Source organism: Callionymus lyra, chromosome 13, assembly GCF_982586985.1.
Source record: "Callionymus lyra chromosome 13, fCalLyr1.hap1.1, whole genome shotgun sequence".
In the NCBI taxonomy this organism is placed as follows: Eukaryota; Metazoa; Chordata; class Actinopteri; order Syngnathiformes; family Callionymidae; genus Callionymus; species Callionymus lyra.
Genome location: NC_141830.1, coordinates 15,473,116 through 15,493,888, shown reverse-complemented (window position 1 = coordinate 15,493,888; position 20,773 = coordinate 15,473,116). Strand labels below are relative to the sequence as shown.

Below are 20,773 nucleotides of genomic sequence, written 5' to 3'. Positions count from 1 at the left end.
AAGACGAAGCTTCCGCCCCAGAGATGTTTTTTTTTGTTCTTCTTCTTTTTCCTTCGCTTGTGTCAAGGAGAGAGCGGCGGGGTAGTGGCAGGATTGACTGTGACTTTTTGATTTCACTCCCATCCTGGTCCATTTCTCACCCTGAAAAGTAGTTTCTACATCAGACGTTTGAGAAATATACATGTCAGTGATGACAGAAGAGGAGCTCAGAGCGGAGGGCAAGCTTTGAAAATCACCGGGTTCATTTCCCCCACTGCCCTTACATCACCACTTTGATCTCGGAATTATTGTGTTTCCATGGCAACAAGCAGGAGCAGACCCCTGCAAATAAAGCCAGGTGTGACTTCCTTACAGTATGTTCCCGTTGATTCACTTCCCTTCTCCCGCTGCAACGCTCGCCTGTAGAGATAAGGCTTTTCGACGTGTTGGAGAGTAATCTGCTCCGGTTCCGTTCTGTCCACGATGCAGACCTGCACATATTTCATGTCATGTCCGTAACCCGGGGGCCATGACTGCCTTTTAGCCTTTTTCACCGCTTCCACTGACCCCCGGGAAAGCTGCAGACAGAAGCTCTATTACATCTCTGCCTCGCTCCGGAGGAGCACGAGTCGGAGCTTTGATGTGACCGATCAAATCACCATCACGCCGAGTGAAATATTCAAGAGAGGCTGCAGACACAACAGCTGCTCCTGGGTTCCATTCATGTATGGACAGTGAGTCACACAGTGTATGTCAGGCCACTGGTTCACAGAGAAACATAGTCCATTGTAAAGCATCTTTCATTGAAGACTGGATTTATTATAAAGAGTTGTTAACCACAAGTGAGAGATCAATTTATAGTTGCCGTTGACACTAGGAATCGTGTTTGTCTGATGGTGCTACGCGTGCTAGCTATGATAATAGATGATGTTATTCTAGGTTAATCTTTGTATCCTTTTCTTTGCATTATTTCCTTTAATATATGTTATTTACATTTGCACTTTGTCATCCATTGTACTTTGTTTTTTTTAATTTGCACTTTGTTCTTGTTCTTCTTTTTATGAAACTGTGAGCTGGAAATCCAGTTTCACAAAGGAGATCTCCAGAGGGATTTATAAAGTCCATGCATGCATCCATCCATCCATGCCCCCTCCCTTCCTCCCTCCCTCCCTCCTTCCATCTATATCTAAATAATGATATTTTTGGAATAGCTGTTGATTTATTGAATACTAAGGAAATAAAACATCCAAAAACATTTTATAATACAAATAAAATACATGGCTTACTCAGGTTAAATCCATCTTTCTTTTCTCAGACTTGGAGACAATGGATCCGATGTACAGTTTATCTTTTGTCTTTAGGCACATTCATGAGTCTTTTTCTATATATTCAAAATTAAATGTATGAGTTCTCCTCCTTCAGCCATTATGTGAGAAAGATTTCTATTATTTATTAAGATAGCAAAAAATATCTATACATACACACATTTTTTTTAAGGCTTTGTTGTTGGTTTTTGAACAGATATGTAGTTTAACTCAGAAGCTATTTTTTTATTTCTTTAAAAATATAGCTGAGCAGATATAAATTAATCCTTTTGTTCTGATTTAAATATAGGTGCAATTGTAGTACAACGCCTCCATCACTTTTTGTGTGTCATAGTGTGTTTTTCTGATATATTATTTTCTCCGAAAAATACATCTTAAAAAAAACTTTTTATTTTATTTTTTTATATGTCAATACCATTCAGAAACGGACGCATATTCTGCTTTTGCCACTTTACTCAATCTGTTTTTCTCTCTTTTTACCACCGGATAGATTTCGGGCGGTGGTATGATTGTGTCTGTGATGCAATCTTGGAGTGCGATTAGGTATAAAATTGAGATGAGACTTCTTTTTAGGGGGGACTACTAAACGCTCAAAGCTGGTGGAGATCATTTCTCATAAGCATAAGTGAGTCGAAACATTTCCCAAGACTGGCAGAATAGTACCCACGGAAGTGCCAACAAAAAGAAGCAGAGAGTGGAGTTCTGAGTGGTATAGTGAAAGGTTCAGTTATTTCTGATGGAAGCAACAAAGACGAAGAGAATTAGAAGGGTTATTGAGGGGGCCAGTGCATGAAAGAGTTTGAAGAAAAGTGAAAAGAGCGAGACTTTCTCAGAATACAAATAGCGGTAGAATGAGGTGGCAAAAAGATTGCTATGCAGTGTGGAGTTGCGTCACTCAAATCTTCTCCCGGTTTAAGTCCTGAATAAACTATAAAGGATCCAAGCTCTATGGCGGCCAAAGTTTCAGTGATATTGATTTTGGTTTTCGGGGGGAAGAAAGCGACTCTGTATTGTGTTGTGCAGAGAAACAGTGATGCAGCACAAGTGTAGCCGTTGTCATGTTAATGGTGCACATTTCGAGAGTCATTGATGATGTGGAGCAAAAATGGCCACATTATATCCTGAGACTGTTGTGAGGGTTCTTCAACCCAACCAAAAGATAAAAAAATAAAAAAAATAGAAAAAAGCTTTTTGAATGAATATCCAAAAGAGATCAAATAATGTCCACAAAGATATGTGACCATGCATGGGCATCAAAAAATACCTTAAATTATCAATATATTACTTCAATTTATGCACATATTTAATTTCAGACATATATAAATGTACAAATATATACAGTTTATCTCTAACCTCACGTATATATGGGCAGCACATTCCCAACTGCCAGATATAAAGGATAATCTACAATATCATTCGTAAAGTTGTGCAGTTCTTAATCTTAAAGGAAATACAAAAAATTAGACTAAAAAATACAGAAGCAATTGATTATTAACTATATCTAATGAGATCACCTTAAATCTTACTCATTGCTAATTGTGGGGGGTTAGATTCCAGCTGCAGAATTGTTTTTACATTTTTGATAATACTTTTAAAGGAATACAATGGCTGTACTGCACTTATTAAAGAAGCACAGACTAACTATGATGATGATGAACGAAAACTTCAACACAAAATGCACTGCAAAGCATGCAGTGCATTGCTCTATCAGAATTCACCACAAAGTTTTCTATTAATATTTTAGACGAGAAAAGGTCAAAAAGTTCTGCAATTTTGTGTAATGCATTATTGAAAAAAGGTCATAAATGATAAACCACAATCTAGTGAGGGATTACAGAGAACAGAATTTGTTGTTGGTGTTTGGTAGTGATAGATTGACGAGGCCTCGTGATTCAGTGCCACTAGATGGCACTCTCTTTCATAAATGATGCCAGGTTTCATTGAGTTTGTAGTAGTGATGGTCTGATGATGCTTCCTTATCATTATTTTCAGAGTCCACTAGATGGCGGTCTCTTCACTATTTTCCTTTGTTTTGAACAACTGTAAATAAAACATCACATCATTTTTAAACTGATGGCGCCACCTACTGACCTCTAAACAACATGACACTGCTTCATGAAGCTTCATCAACACATCACTAGTATTTGGTTAATTAAATAAAACTTAAAGAAATTGCAAATACTAACAGACAAAATACTACTGGGGCTACTAAGTTTTGTCCATCACTCTGTGACATAAAGCCATTCATTGGCATTATTTAAAGCCAAAGAAATTGGGCTCTGTGGCCCGGTTTAATGTGATTATTTCCACACAGTGGCCTTTAAATTAAAACAGCAAAACAAAAATTGCATAACCAGCGAAAAATAAATGTTAAGTCCATGGCAAATACATCTGACAGTAGCACTAATTCATCAGGAACTGGTTTATCTGCAACCAGATGGCTCCTAATTGAACTCATTTTCACTCATTTACAGGCTTATTTTGGGGAAATGTTTGTCCCCAAAAAGTAGTTTAAGTGCAAAAGATTAATGGTCTATTGTTACTTTGTATAATAAACCACTCATATATTTTTAAAATAGTAATAGTGAAATGACAGAACTTGAAGATTTTGTCCAGTAAGAAATGCCTCACAGACCAGTGGTTGGGAACCCCTTTTAAAAGTCATGAATTTGAGTAGATCTATTCAAAACACTTGAATGGATTTTCCACATGTTTTGAGCGAAGCAGTGAATCCCGTCAGTGAAATCCAAATGGTGTCCAAAGGAGTGCGTCTTTCAATATTGATTTTGGTTTTGGTTGATGTGCGAAAATGGTCGGGGGGTAAATGCCGCTTTAATGAAGTCTGGCTATTGATTTAGCGCCATTGTTTGTGGAGTTAAGAATTTCAAGCATTACTTGAAGGTTGAGTAATCAGGATAATCCATGACGCACGTACGATTTTTCCCTCTGATTTATTTTCAACTTCATCTCCTTGTCATCATTCTCATTAAATTATCCCGACGTTTTTTTGAGGGTTATTTACACCCAAAGAAATCATTTGGTGCCAGAATTTATCCCACACTGTGTTATGGAGATTTACGCAGAATTGGATTCCCCCAGCTGTGAAATCGCTTTTTGTAGTCCCGCTGGCCGACCGCATCATTATGTAGCGTCGCTGTAGGCGCCGGTCGCCACACGCACAGGCGTTTCTTCGCCCGTTTCTGCTCCACGGGCTTCATTTACAGCATCTCGCCTCGTGTCATGCGTTGTTATCAACTTGCCCAGGCAGCTGAGCGAGCTCTCGTGTCACTGCTTTTTTTGTGTACAAGTGGAGAAGCAAAAGAAAAAAAAATGGCACCTATAGCCCTCCACGTGAACTGTGTCTGTACTGACGTCTGCGCGAGATGGCGATATGTCATGTAATTATCCAGATAAACCAGGTGCAACTGTAGTGGATCTAGAAATGTCAACCACCGCACTCCAGAAGCACCCTTCAATTTCCGAGAGTGGTATCAAGCAGTTTAAGATGAAAGTCTTTCACTGACTGACTTTTATTCAAATAGTCATTTCAAATGTGAACGATTACTTAACTCAAGATTCTCCGTCGATTATAATTGAAGAGGCCATAGCTCAGTGCCATGAGTGCCGTTCATCTGTGGCAACGATTTAACAATTGAAATAACATTTCCTTCATCATAGTAGTTGAACTCATGTTTCAGTGGGAACAGTTCTGATGGCTTTATTTTTTGACAGTCCATCAAAGTTTGGGGTTTTTGTTGTCTCGATTACCAGGATAGATCGGAGGTGTTGGGGGCCCAGTTTCACAAAGCCAGTTTATGAAGCCAGAGTTTAAACAAAACAGCTTTTCAACAACTAACACCAGGGTTTCCTGTGACAGAAGAATCTCTGTCAGGCAGGAATGAAGACCAAATCCTGTTATATCATTACCTGAAGAACCTGTTACCTTAGTATTACCCTGGCAATGCTAACATTGCTACATCCGTGTGCGTCTGAAAATGTCGGAGAAACAGATTTCACTCGTAGAGAATGTCGAAAGATAAAGTCAGCTTGCTAAAACTAAGCTGAAATAGCATTTAGCGTATGTGTTGTTGCTGCTGCCATCTGTGTCAATGGTTCCCAACCCCCGATCTGGGGACTGGTACCGATCCTTGAGACATTTGTTACAGGGTCGCAAAGAAAGATTTTTTATTTCATTTATTAATACTGCCTTAAAGATGTTTCATTTAGAAAAATAAAACTCTGAAATATTATTAGAGTGTGACTCTTCATTAGTGTAAATAAATAGCATACCATCAAATATACATAGATCTAAATACACAAACATCTTAACCAGTCCAGAGCTCTTGCTGATTCAGCGTTAAGGTGAGACGATTTTTTCATGCACTTAATTGTAGTTTTTTTGCAGGCTAAGCTATTGTATTTATACTTTTTTCGATCCGAACGTCGGCCTGTGAATATACTCCTGATATTCAACCCGTCAAAAAAGTTTGGGGACCCCTGAAACATATAATAAAATGTACCAGAAATATGCCTAGAAACGTACTATTCACTTTCATCGCTCCAATCACTGTACTTAACTTTACTTTGAAATCCGTTTACTTTATCAAAGTGACTAAAAGGCGCTTCAGAAATAAACATTACTTACTTACAGTAGTTACACATTTGTCTCCAACTACCTACAAATAGCTGTTGTACAAACTGACCAGAGTACTTGGTTTAAAAGAGCTACACCTTTCTTGGGCTACATACACAAATACAGGAGCTGTGGTTCATGGTCGAATTTGAATTGGCTCCGCCCCTTAACGACGACATCATAAAAATATCCTTTGGTATCTTTGTTTAACAAGATCAATACACTGTACATTGTAGCAGAATAGTACAGTCAACCGATTTGATGTAGTAATGAGACACTTTTTTTAATCATTACTAAAATGTTTGATTATAAATTATATCCAGGTTAAGAGCGTCATAGAAATAAACATATATTCTTTCATCTTTACAGCTGAATAGAAGTGGAGTTGAATATTTTCTCCTCCTCAATAGGCCCCTATATAGCGTTCATTTCACCATTCTTTCACAAGGCCATGTTGACGTTAGATCTATCTACGATCTACTCATCACAAATTATATTTACGTATATCCTTATGATGTGGGTTTATCAGTGCGGGGCGGTCCAGCTGGATGTCTTTTACCGTGGAGAGCAGCAGCTCAAGCATGGGGGCGCGTTTCATTAGTCTGTCAAACTCAATGATATTTAGGGCCCCTATAGCCACAGCCAAGACTGGAAAACTCAATCAGCGCTCTGATATCATAACCCCGCTCGGTGACAGGGCTTATTTTATCGCCCCGCTGATTCATTCTAATAAATGCCTGCTGCCCAGTGCACAACTGATATAATACAACCAACAGCCCGTCCTCCGCGGGTCGACCCAAAAAAAAAAAGCAGGGGAGGATAAATCAGAGTTGTGGGGAAGCTGGAAGGTGGAGATAATCTGCACTGCTTGGCCCAATGGCTCCTTCCCTCGCTCTCTCCGCACCCTTTGGCACAAATCAGACGCCAGGACAGTGTTGATCTGAGAGGGCTTGGCGAGACCATTGATTGTGTACCACCGAGGAGGCAGGGCTATAAATAATCAGCGTCGGAGTACGCAGGGGTGAAGGAAAACAATTATCTGCAGAGGTGGAAAGCCCATAAAGTGAAGAATGATAAACAGTGTGAAAAATGATTGACTCCGAGTGAAATATAGGAGGAGGAGACGGGCGGAGCGGTCTGCGCTGGTAGAGATATCCTTGACTAAAATGGCTCAGTTGACGTTTTACCATGAGACCACTGGCCCTGATCGATTCTCTCTCTCTCTCTCTCTCTCTCTCTCTCTATGCCTCTCTTTTCGAGATAGACGACGGACGACATCGTCTCGTCAGCCGAGTGCTCCAGCGACGACGAGGACTTGGAAGAGTGCGACTCCGGACATGCAGGTGGGATGGGTGTGTCAAAGTTGTGCTTGCTTAACAACCTGGTGTATCTCTTCTTATCTCTCTATGATTTGCTACCAAGGAGCCTCTCCTCTAGCATCATGTCCCATTGGAACTTCAAGTGTAACTTTTATACCCTATAAAAAAAACTAAAAAAAACACATTATGAAACCCATACCTTCGCAAGAGGTTATTATACATTAATCACCTGCACATACTCACAAGACTATATAGATGTCCACTGTAGGTTAACAGATCAAGTTACACTTATCTATGGGGCCACTGGTTGCTGACATGATGAAGCGTTGATACTAATTTTGGTCTCTCAGCATACAGTGGAGAGTTCCCTTAAAATAACAAAATTAGTATCATCCCATGTCACCCGAATTGATGCTTCAAAATGTATCTGTCCTGTAATGGTTTATTTCCTCTTGCTGTATGTGTGCGTCTCTCTTGACAGAAGATACATTTTGAGATTCTTTCCAGCACAAAGATGCTTTCAGCATAGATACTGTGATATGTAGCAGACTAACTGCAACAGAGCCTCCTCCTCCCTCTCCTTCTCTTGTTTGTACCTCTGTTTCCTTTTGTCGGAGGCTTGCCTTACCTGAAACATTCTGATAGAGAACAGATATCCTCGAATTTCTGTGCGCATCGTCTCTCTCTCTCCTCCCCCCTCCCCCTTGATACACAGAAACACTCTTTATGACATCATTGGTTACAAGACATTTACTGCAAAAGATGTTTATCCGATTGTTCATTTGAAAAGGGATGCTGAAGTTAAGGTGACTTGGGTTTGACTTTTTGAGGAAGCAGTCGCCGTTCTTGATCAACAAAGCGTCCCCCAGCCTCACTCCAGTAGCATCCACTCAGTTGAGCGCTTAATCCTTCCTGTAGTAACAACTACATTGACCATGTTGGGTGTAGGTACCATTTTGGTCGGCCCAACTTTTTAGGTGATGACGCCACACGCCGCAAACGTAAACGTCTTTTTAAAAGCTTGTTACGAGTGAAGTAAACTTGGAGAGCACCTTGTACAAAAACATAAATATTAACTTTAAAAAAAGTGACTTTTAACCCAAATGATGTTCCCAGCTACATGTGGTGACACCACTGATTGGTTGAACTGTGTCTTTTGTTATTTTAGTGTCTTATTTTAGTTACTTTTGAGATTATCAATTCAAATTTTAGCATTTTAGGTTTGTATTGCAATTGTACTGTTGCAACTGCATTCACTTTTTTAGTCAAACACATAGAGGAAGAACCGAAAATAATCTTTTTTTAGTGAGTATACATTTTTTTGTGTGTTGTTCAAAGTGTCCTTATAAGGTTCAGTTAAAGTTTTGTTCGCTCATAAAAATAATCATTTTAAAACGTTGTTTGCGTTTGTGTGACGTCATCACATAATAAGTGCCCGGACCGAATTAGCAGGACGGACCTAAATGGTACTTACACCGGCATATCAACTCAAGCTTTGGAAAGCTTAACTGAGTCAGACGATCATAATAACCGGCCTGCTCAATGAGGTGGTTAGGGCTTGGCCAGAACGGACAAGGTACAGCTGCTGTGTGGATCAGGACGAGACTCAAAAGTTAAACATATTTCCCGACTAGTTTTATATAGAAAAAAGTAAAAAAGAAAATACTGAGATTTCAATTCAGGCTGAATGGACATCATCAGCAGCTTTTTGGTTACACATCGCGTCACTTGACTGCATTTTAATCCTATGTAAACCCAATCCAAAATCTGGCTCAAGGCTTCTTCCTGACACCAAAAATCGCCTTTCTAATGGAGCCAATCACAACCTGCCTTATTACATGACCGCGTCGCACGTAACCCCAATGTAAATAAGACGTACCAGAGCAGGACCTTAACCGGGTGCAATAGAAATGGAATCCTTGCACATCCATCATGTCAGGCCAGAAAAAAGAGGCAGGATGTTGCAATCGCCCAAATGCTGTTGCAGCAATAGCGTCTAATTTGAATTGAGAATAAACTCAAAGGGTGTCGTAACCTTCTGAAACATGGAAAAAAAAGAAGTTAATTAAGCAAAACCGAAAAGTCCAAAACCACCATCGCAGAGCTAAATTAATATGTACTTAACTAATGTATGTTAGGAAGAAACGATGGGATATGATTTCAAAAAGTACTTTTGTTAATTGCACTTGCTGAGCCAGAAGGCAAACAAATTCTAAACGTTCTAATGGTTGAAACCTCAAGAGGATGAGCAGGAAAGATAGTCTTTCCTAAGTTTTTCAAATCATTCATTAAGCCTGGACTTTGTTGGACGTGCTTGTCACAGTTTCTCCAAGAATACAACATGTCACCTTGGGAATCAGCCCTCTCCTTCACACCCGCATCAGTGTAATTTATGACGTGTTAATCTGGTTAAATTCCGCTCAGCTCAGCACTAATCATGTGACCAGCTTTTACAACCCGACTTGAAACAATACCCTTTTTCGCTTTATCTTCCCCTGAACATAACCGATAATCAGCTATTTATCTGTTGCACTTCCAAATTATGTCTTTCTGTTCTCTTTTTCCCACAATCAGTTAGTGACTTTGAAGCGTTATCAGCCTATTAACAGAATGCCTTTTCCTTGAAACGTTGGTCACATTTACGTCTCTGTTCAATGAGCTTTATTTGATGTGGGGGGTGAAAAAAGAAAAAAAAATCCTTTTACGCCTCCTCGTCGTATTTAGGTTCTTTATCTATAAGCCGAAGTTGCTTCCTTAAGAGATTATTGAAATTGAATGGAGACGGCTCCTGACTTCTTTGCCTGTTAAAATGTCAAACCCAAGTTTCCTCAAAAGTGGAAGTGTAGAGTATTAAGTTTTGCTGTAGTGAAACTATGTGGTACCTCCCCTCAGACAGTGGCAACATATACAAACATTTTTTCACACTCCACCATGTCGACACAGAAATTCATACCCTCATTCCTTGACCAAGTTGTATGAAAAGTTGCATGACATGATGGTGGTTTTTGATTTCTTTCTGTTCCTCTTGTGATTGCCCATATGAACATCTCTGTAATCGTTTGGACCCGACTGCCGGTCATTCAATATTTGTTTCAGTTGTGGGTGGTTTAATCTCCAGGATGGGTGGGGTCTTGTTTTTTCCATCTTGTTTTATTTCTTTTATTTGGTGTCATCATCCGTCGTCCATCCTCCAAGCAAGGATAGAGCCGATCCTCCCGTTTTTTGCCTCATCTTGTGCCGCATGAACTTTTGGTGGTTGAAAAAAAAAAAAAATCAGATTTCCTCATCATCTTTTTTCATTTCTTTTTGCGTGACATATGGCTTACAAATAGACATAAACCCTCATTTTGTTTTTTTTGGTCCAACTGAGGGAAGTGAACGGCAACAAAATCTTTTCTTGCCATCATCTTTTTTTCTTTTTTTTTGTGCGGGCAACCCCATTCTGTCTTAAGAAAGTTGTGTGTGAAAGAATGACTCCCCATTAACCCCCCCAACCCTGCACCCCCTTCCCGTCCTCCATCCCAGCTCACCTCCTTTCTTTCTTTCCCGTCTCTTTGCATATACATGTCTGTTTGAATGCAGATGGCATAAAATCCTTTTATTGCCACAAAGTATATCTGTTTTTCTATTCTATCTGTTGCTCCAAGTAGAAGGCTTTCGTGGCATGCACAAGTAACTGGACTGTCCTCGGTAGACTAACCAATGATCCTTCTCCCAGACCTCCCCCTGCTTCTGCATGGATATGATTGGCATCCATTGCTGTGCCCTGCTTCTTTTCACCCATGTATCTCAGGCTAAACCCAACTGGCTTTTTCAAGCTGTCAGTGTACATTTTCAAGGCTGCAGCGATGAGTTTCGACCATTGCTGTTATCCTGAAAGTGTCTCGTGGTGGTGTTGTCTCTGTCAGTCAGTCTCTGTCAAAAAGCCTGTATTCTTTGTGTGGGTGTATTGTGCTCCTATGTGTGTGTTTCTTTATTTTATTTTCACAATGTTAATACTCACCTTTACCCTGTTTCCCCCCCACAAGAGTTCCACAAGACAGCAGCCATGGAGAATAATTTTGGATTAACCCCCAAATTTAATCAAACAAATAGACAAATGATAAATAATTTAATGTATCTCATTAAGTATTTATCCGTGATTCCACAATCCACAGGTATGATGGGAGGGGTGGGGGGGATTGAAATCCTGAAAGATACGTTACAATCACCCACCCAGAAATGTTTCCAACGGATGTCTTCCTGGGTTGTGCAAGCTATTTGTCACAGCAGACATTTTGACCAGCAATAACAGAAAAAGCAGAAGTGTAACGAATAGCATCCATCTATGTATTACTGTGCTTTCAGGAGGGAGAAAAAAAAAAAAAAGTCCTCAAGAAGTTCTCGGTCACACCTTTGTGAGTCACGAACTGAAAACAATATTTTATAAAACCGTGGCATCGGTCAAGACATTTTTGCAAAATAAGTTGTTGTGACCTTTACATTGCAAACTGGTGGAAGAACCACTGAGCTGAATATATTGGGAGCAAAACATGCTCTTTGGATTTATATAGTTTTAACCTATAACTTATTTTTTGAATTTCCACCTGATCTCATCTAATTCTGAACTTTATTTTAAACGTGAATTAAATATAAAGTAATATAATGACAGCTGATGAATACAGCTTAGAAAATAGTTAATTATTAGTGACTATGTGAACAAGAAGGTATTTTATTAGCTACACAATGGTTTAAAAGAATGACTTCTTTGAATTTAATGATGAAACAAATATCTCAAATAATTGACAGTTATTATTCAGGTCAGTCCAGACGGTTTTCATTGTTAGCAAAAGTGTAAATGAAGAATAACAACAGCTAATCTGTGCTTTTAGCTTCCTTTTTTGAGTGGAATATATATGCAATATCATGAGTCAAGCAACTTAAGCACTTAAGCAACTTAAATCTACAAGACTAGTGTAGTTTAGCACTTGATGATGGATTAATAATACATGTACTTCATGTCAGGGAACGTTCTCTTGTTCATAATTAACAATAAAGTGTTTTAATACTTGAGATTTCAATTGCAACCAATTAAAATCAAAGCCACCGTCTCAATTTTTAGATAATTTAAAGAATGTCTCAAAGTTAACCCCTCGGAAGTTGTCGCAGGCTTGTAGATCCAAATGAAAGAATCGCCCGTTGCTGGCACTCTCGTACCTATAGATGTTCCTAAATCTGCTTTAGCTTGTATCTGGGTACATTGGGTGTCGCTACAATGGGATTGCAGGCATCCCAACCACTGACTCACCCGCAATTTCCAGCGACCAAATCCCATTGACTTTGTGGTTTGATGCTGGTGCACCAGTTTTCCACTTTCATGGTCTAGCATTTTAAATCCCTCACACACCGTTAAGATTCATCTCCATTTTGAAGGCTCAGCGAATGCCGGATGGATACGGGGATCAGGAGAGAGAGGAGATGGGAAAGTAAGAGCCAGAGTTGAGGAGAGTGAAGATAAACTGCTGTTCTGAGATTTGTGCATTTGTAGCTGCTGATCTAGTCAGTCAGTTCGCCAATTTGAAAATGCTCAGAATTTCCTCTTCAAATTAAGAGAGGCACGTTGTAGATAATCCAGCTGCCGCTCTTCGCGAAGCTTCTGGATGATTAAAAAGCAATCAGTTGAAGTTGGTTAGATTATCACGCATTTGCAGTTTCAACTTTCCTGAAAGCTACTCTTAAGAATAAACACTTGTACTGCCTGGTTTTTCATTCTTGAAAAGCTCCAGTGCTACCGGAGGTTAATATTGTAACCAGCTGGTGAAGTAGAGAATAGTTTTTTTTATTCAGGGAAAGGCATAGGTTTATAATCTTCAACAAATCTTCTGCAGCTTGACGGAAAAAACGAACACAAAACCATTCTGATACAGCAAAAACTATTAGAAACTGTGGAGCTTATCAGCCACTGAAACGCGGCAAGATGTGAAATGAACATGTGAGAGCTTACACGGGATTCAATGTTAACCTGTTCAATGTTAAGATTTCTCTTTGTGGATCAACAAAAACTCTTAAATAATTACATATACAAACATGAAACAATTTTCGATTATTAACTAAGGTAAGGTAAGGTAAGGTAAAACTTTATTGAAAATTGTTTAATTAACTATTTAGACAGAGTTATGGGATGACTATTACTATATTTTCATGTAGAGTTGGGGATTAATCATTGTTTGAAAACAAAAGTAGCAACTTCAAGAACTTCACTTCCCAGCAGATATTATTTACCTTTCAGACTTTCTAAACTTTTTATTTAAAATACTGCCCAAGCAAGAATTAGTACTAGTGATATGCTAATGAAGCTTCATGAAGCAGTGTCATGTTGTTTAGAGGTCAGTAGGTGGCGCCATCAGTTTAAAAATGATGTGATGTTTCATTAGAACAGTTGTTCAAAACAAAGGAAAATAGTGCAGAGTCCGCCATCTAGTGGACTCTGAAAATAATGACACTGCTTCATGAAGCTTCATGAAACCATCACTACAAATCAGGAGATCAAGTAGGACAATATCTGACTAGTGTTTTTGGTTGATATTGGTTTTCTTAAAGCCAACATAATTTAATAGGAGAAATAAAAAGCATATTTGGCCATCTTTAGCCCTCGGATACTAAGTTTGGAAATTTGACAAAATCTTAAGCGGGAATGTACTTTATATAAAAAAAATGGTTGATGAGCCTGTGGGTGGAATTCTTTAAACGCTACAAAAACTCTGTTTCAATCCAAATAAATCATGTAAAAAACAACCTCCCTGTCCTCTTGTGGAACTCTGAAAGTATCTGTCAGACGAAGGCTGTTGGTTATAAACCCTTCAAACAAAGAACGTCCGGGATCGCTCGTTAATTCTCACTCCACGAGGCATCTTTGATTAATTGGCCAAAGCGTGAGTGTAAATAGGACGTAAGGTTGCTTATACATCACCTGAGCCGCACGCTCTCCCCCCTGTTACGCCTCTGATGAATGCTCCGCCGTCCCTGAGAGACAATATCCCACAGCCCTCGGTGACAGTGACGATAAGCTGAACTTTTCCCCCAAAAAGAATCTCTTTTTCCCCCCAACTCTTCCCCCATGCTTGCTGTATCGTAACTGTAAATTACTCTCCCTAAATGCAACTTACTTACGCATGTCTTAACCCGACTAAATCCAAAAAAAACTTCTCTGACGTACATCCAGATTGCACGCCCTGCCCCCTCTTTTCAAATACTAACAAGTGTTTAAGAGTAACTAATAATAAAGACACTTTATTATTAGTTAGGTAAGGTGGTGACATTTTTGCCTGGAAAAACTGTCCTCCTCCTTTCTATGTCCGCCTCAGTGTGTGCTCTCTGGTTGTTCTGTTAGTGTGCCAAATTAATCGCCTTCTTTTTTTTCTTTAATTTCCTGTTTCTGATATTTGTCTCCTGTACATATATGTCCACGGGCATATATGTTTCGTGATTGTTAAAGTGGATCTACAAATTGATAAGAATTGTTTTTGATGATTGCTTTTTTCCTTTAAACAACGACTTCCTTTTGTTCTCTATGAATTTAGCATTTCTTTGTGATTCAGGCGTAAAAAGCTCATGGGGAAAAAAAGCGAAGTCACATCTTAAAACTGTTTTCTATGCTCTAATGTCCTGTTTTTCTAATTTAAAAAATTGGATTGAATTGAAGGAGAATTAAATGTGCATGGCTAAGAAGTTGCAGCTTAGGGTTTGTAAAACTGTCAGTGTTGAGAGTGCTGTTCTCTTTTCTTGATGGGCATGTATATGCTCATTGTCTGTATATCCCCATCCCTTCCTTACAGCCAAAAGCTCTAATGCCGCCCGACCGCTTCGTGCCGCCTTTACATGGACATGGCAACTGATGTACACGTTCACCCCCATCTATGTCATTTCCTTCCTAGTATGTTCATAGGCCCCACCTCCGTCTCACTTCCTCTTCCTCCCTTCCAAGATATGTACAGTCGTTTGTTCATACATGATGAACAGCTAATGCTTAAAATATTAAACCGTAAAAAGAAGATAGTATTGGACTGTACATATTTACGAAGAAAAAATCTTTCTTTTATATATATATACAAAAAAAATGAATATCTAAAAAATATAACAGAATGGTGAAGATTATTTTTCATGTGTGTGGATGTATGTGTTGTTGCCTCCCTGTGCCATCATGTCTATAAATAATATATATACTAAATCATTGAAACTGTTAAAAAGGAAAAAAAAAAAAAAAAAAGACTTGTCCAAAGGCATTTTTCACAACTTTCTTTTGTAAACTTTTTTTTTTCTTCCTGCCAAAATCATGCGGGCAATTTGTTGATGTAAGTTGAAAATACTGATGGTATGCTTCCTTCCTTTGAACATGTACTGGTCCTTTTTCTTCGTAGCTCTATCTGTGGCTTTACTTTGTGAATGTTGGACTAACGTTTGCTCTAACTCTAGACTCTTTTCTGCATCGCCTTTGATATGATTTCATTTTCTTTATACTTCTTCTTCTTTACTTTCCATCGTGTTTTTCTTCATTTTTTTTCAACTAAAAAAAGGTTTGCATCTTTTTTTTTTTCTTCTAGCGCCCTGTTGTTCAAACAAGCCACTCTGGCGAGAGGATATATCCAGTTCTGAGCGACATCTGAATGTTTCAAGACAATAAATAGTTACTTTGATAATAATAACTAGTTAAACCACAAATATGATTAAAGAAATGTAGTTAAAAAAGAGAGTAAGACGTTGTGTTCCTGTCTTTAAAGGGGACGACATGAAAACATTCAGTTGTCATTGAACTGTTTGGTGAATCTTCGCCATTTTGGTACCTGTAGGGTTCAAAAGGAAAGAGGCCTTTGGAGAGTCCACTTGAGCTTAATTCAGTTTAGTTCAATGTTTAGATCTATTGCTAAAAAATAATCACGTAAAATTTGGTAACAATATCATGAACTCAAAATAAATACTTCAAATAAAACCAATGAGGGATCGTTAATATAAGATTAGGTCTTACTGTAAAGTTCCTACTTATCTAATAAACGTTAACAGTATTTTGTCTAAATATATCTTTAAAGGGATAAAACAACCACAATTCAATTTTAACCTATTTTCTGTCTCACCCTCATGTCGACTCATGTTGTGTAATGTGTATTTTTTGGAGTCACAGACAGAAATGAAGTCCAAAAAAACGCGTAAAAAACTCTTTGTCGACATGAGAGTGAGTCAAAGAACGAGTGACATTTTTAGCGAACTATCATTTTAATGCAATTATTAGGAATGTTCTCAGACCACCTTGATTATCCATGTATTGTGTGGTTATTTCTACACACAAAAATAGCAGTAAATATGTATACAATCGTTAAATGGGAAGACTTTTTTTAACGTCACGTACACACATAAAAAAGATAAATAAATTTAAGTGCAAGTCTGATAATTGATTAAACTTTCCTCCTGATAGTCTTTGTTAATTTTCAAGTTTTACTTTATTTATTATTTTATTTCAAGATAATCAAGTTCCCGAGCTCTTTTCATTTCTGATTAAACTAAAGAATGTGTCGAAAAGTCTCCTAAAGTGTCACACGGAACAGTCAGGAAGTGTGTTTATAAAACGATAAACAAGGTTTTAGGTTTAAAAAAAAAGTTACTCATAATATTGACAGTGGCGTCAGTTTACAGTGGCTCACCTCTGTGCTCATCTCAAAGCCTTTTGATGCAACAGACTTTTATTTATGGCTGATTTATTTCCGTTTGTGTCTTGTTTGGTTCTTTTCTTTTCGGTTGCTTTTGCACTTGTACTGACTTTTTCTGTTTCTTTTATTTCTTGTTTTTTCTTCCGTTAGTTTCCAGCTTTGCTCTTCATGTTCTTTTATTACTGGTTCTTCTGGTGTTGTGGTTTCTTCTGATCCATCTTTTTAACTGGCTCTTTATTCTCTTTCGCTTTCCAGGAGGGGAGCTAGTCATCCCAATATTATTGGAAGATCCCATAGACATCCCCTCTGTTTCCACCCGTTCTCCTTTCATCCCCTTCCCCCCAACCCTACACCCCGTCCTCACCATTATCGAGACCACAAGAGAGTCCTTGGCCATGGCCACTGAGGCGGGGGTACCTTGCTTGTCGGACCGAGGCGGCGATGATTGTGATGATGATGGTGATGATGATGGCATGGTGATTTCGGGGTTTGGCTCTGGAGAAGCTTTCGACTCTAGCCTGCCCCCAACTGACGACGAAGATTTTTACACCACCTTCTCCCTGGTAACAGATAAAATCTTGACCACGTCGACCTATGAAGGCGGCTACAAAGCCCTCGCGCCCAAGTGGGAGTCCAAGGACTTGAGGCCTAGCAAAGCCTCGGAGTCAGGTAGGACTTCACCCACCTTGGCTCTGCCCGACCTCCGTGGCACACCGGCAGCGGCGGTGCCCTCGGACACGCCGCCCAAGCTGCCCGCTGGGAAAATGAACAACCGCGAGGTCAAACCTTTACAGCCGGACATAGTCCTGCTGCCTTTGCCCACTTCCTTCGATCTGGACGGCACGAAGCCTCGAGGCCCTTTCATCACGTCACCCATGCTCCGCACAGTGCCCGTCGCTTTGCCCACCATCCCGGGCGTGGTGCAGCGCGTCCCTCCGCCCGGCGCCTCGGAGGTGATCCGAGAATCCAGCAGCACCACCGGCATGGTGGTGGGGATCGTGTCGGCGGCCGCGCTTTGCATCCTCATCCTCCTCTACGCCATGTACAAGTACAGGAACAGGGACGAGGGCTCCTACCAGGTGGACGAGACTCGCAACTACATTAGCAACTCTGCGCAAACCAACGGCGCTGTTGTGAAAGATAAAACCACCAGCAACAGCGCCAAAGGCAACACCAGTAGCAAGAGACCGAAAGACAAGGACAAGGAATATTATGTATAGAAATGGAATCATCAACTTTTTGACAGTACCATATTGGCAACTGTGATTTAAAAAAATAAAATTTAAAAAAAGGAATCACTTTAAGAACTCAAGACCTTGAGTCGGTTGAACAATTACAAAAGAAAAAAGACTTCAGCTTTAGGAAACACGCTTACCATTGTAAGCGTTACAAGGAGACAATGCAGTAGATCTTCATCAGGACTCGAAGTGGACCTTTTTCACGAGTTCCTGCTGGAGGCAGTGTGAATAACATCTCGTTCCGAACATCTACCCCCTGTGACCGTCTGAGGTGTGTGACACTTGGAGTTCTAGCGACTTTGTCCGTTGTAAACCTGTAAGATAGGATTCACTTGTCATTCGGGCCATGCATGTGAGGTGTATGTGACGTGGTGCTGGCATCTGTGTACGTGAGGGACCTACAGCAACAACCACTCTCGGGAGGGTTGAGAGTCAAAAACATGGTATCGCGCCATCAGCGTGTTCATTTTAGTGTAGCTTCCATGGATGCAGGTCAAGTGTGTGAGGATCGGTTTGTTTATTTATTTTGGTTATTTAAGTTCATACGTGTTCCATGCTGAAGGATAACGACCCTTTATAGACACAATACCAAATGTATTTCACAGCCGATTAAAGTCTTTGTGGTTCACTTATTGTTTAACTTAAGAATCTGGTATCATAAAAGACCATTCTTCACAGACACATCTCCGTCTGCTCGGTGCCTTCTCTTACCTCGAACTTCACGTTCTGATTATAAACTATTTTTTTACCGGTTCAACCTGGCATCTATGAAGACCATTACGTTAGATCAGCATTTTTCAAAGTCGGCTTAATTAAAAACCACAGTCAAAGTAGACGGCCAAACAGGATTAAGGATTGTTTAATTTGCTGAAATTTCAAGAAAGAAGAAATGGGTTAATCTTGCCGGAGCAAAAAAGCCCAGACTTTTCGTCCCCCCTCACAAAACCCTCGGCTTTCCCAAGGAAAAGCAAGAGCCAAAGTCTCTCCAACGTACTCCTGATCTGGCCAGAGGTCTTTCCCCCAGTTGCACGTGAAAACAACCTCCAGAATTAGTCGTGTATCGTGCACTGTGTTTATGATTTTATAAGACACTATTCCTCAGATATGTAGCTCCTTAATGTCCCGAAGGAATTTTCCCAACAATAAAGTTATAGTTTAGTAATAAATATAAACTACTTAATAAGACATGAATAAATGACCAACGAGGAACATGAAAAGCTGCTTAGCTCGATGCTAGTCATGTCCAATTAGGAGGAGGACCCTGGCAAAGGTTGGGATGTAATTCCAAGAATATGGGATGGGAAGTCTGGGCTGCTCTGCTATGATGGCTGGTGAGCTATGGAACATCACTTCAGGATACATTGGAGTAAAAATGAACCATGAACAGACGTAGTCCTGAACTCAGAGACGTAAAAACAACACTCATCTCATTGTCTTTTATGGTACCACATCTTAAAATAATTTTTTTTTTTTTCATCTTCAACTAAAAAAATACTGATGAAATAAAGCGAATACTTTTTTTTACACACATTACACGGATAGTACATTTTGTATGTGCATTCTTTTTCTTTTTTTTTCAAGGCCCGTTATCCAATTCTGTAGCTTCTGAGACAGAATGACAACATTTCTATTCCTTCCGGCCGAAGCCTGGAGAGAAAAACGCGCCCCCAGCATTTTGTTTAGCGGCGATCGGATGCCGTTAGATTTACGTCTCGTCTCTCCGGGTGGTGTCTTGAACCGTGGCGTGAAGATTTGACCAACGGAAGCTGAACACATTCAGAATTTTCTATTTTTCGTTCGTACATTTCCGTTGTTCTGTCTCGAATCGGAGGTGTTAAGCTGTGAGGTCAAAGGGGGGATGTTGTCAGCACGCGACTTACAGGTTTCTTTTCATTTCTTTTAAATGTGACACCAACGTTTTTATCCGCTCAATCTTGTCTTTTTTTTTCTGTTAATGAATGTCTCGTCTTGTTTTTACAGCACTCTATTCACAGCACTTTTCTTTTTTTTTTATTAATTATTTTTCATGGAAATCGGTCAGTGTGTACACTCACTTTTGTTATTTCTTTGTGTTTTTTTTCTTTCGATCCTGTTGATTATTGTCTTTTGCTCCTTTGACTCCAATCAATTCCAGAAATAAAAAAAAAAATGTTGTTCCCATACTTGGGTTTAAGTCTGATGGTGCTTGTCATTCATGAAACGCAGCAAACTTTTTTCACCAGCTTTCACAGCACTTGAATGATTTTCTATTTATATCGGGTAAAGTGGTTTTTATTTCCATTTAAATGAACTCAGCGTCTCCGTCATTTACCTATAGATGATTATGCAAATTCCTCTTCACCGTAAATGAGAAAAAAAAAAAAGGGGGCGTAGACCCGGATCCTCTATTAGAGAATCACAACAGAAGACCAGCTCAGCCGTCACTCCACTCTTTGAGGCTGAATGAGAAGAAGCATACGCTGGTGTTATGAGCCGCTCGTCGCCACCTGCCTTCAACGCTCGCCGTTACTGTGTCCATATTTCGTACAAATGGGCCTTCACGGAGCTGGTCATTAACTCGCAATGGCCTATTGATGTCGGTCATCAGCGCGTGTGAGTATAT

The 20,773-nt window shown here is 39.6% G+C and overlaps 1 protein-coding gene across 3 annotated transcripts in view; it reads left to right on the top strand.

Moving 5' to 3' along the window:
- nrxn3b (neurexin 3b) overlaps nt 1–20,331 on the top strand; it is a 252,380-nt gene extending 232,049 nt beyond the window's left edge. For all 3 annotated transcript variants that reach the window (XM_087806280.1, XM_087806279.1, XM_087806278.1), the window contains 2 exons: nt 7,202–7,280; nt 17,189–20,331. In XM_087806280.1, coding sequence (XP_087662406.1) covers nt 7,202–7,280; nt 17,189–18,153 — 1,044 coding nt within the window. In that variant the 3' untranslated portion in view covers nt 18,154–20,331. The remainder of the gene's footprint in view (nt 1–7,201; nt 7,281–17,188) is intronic.
- The last annotated feature ends 442 nt before the right edge of the window (nt 20,332–20,773 follow it).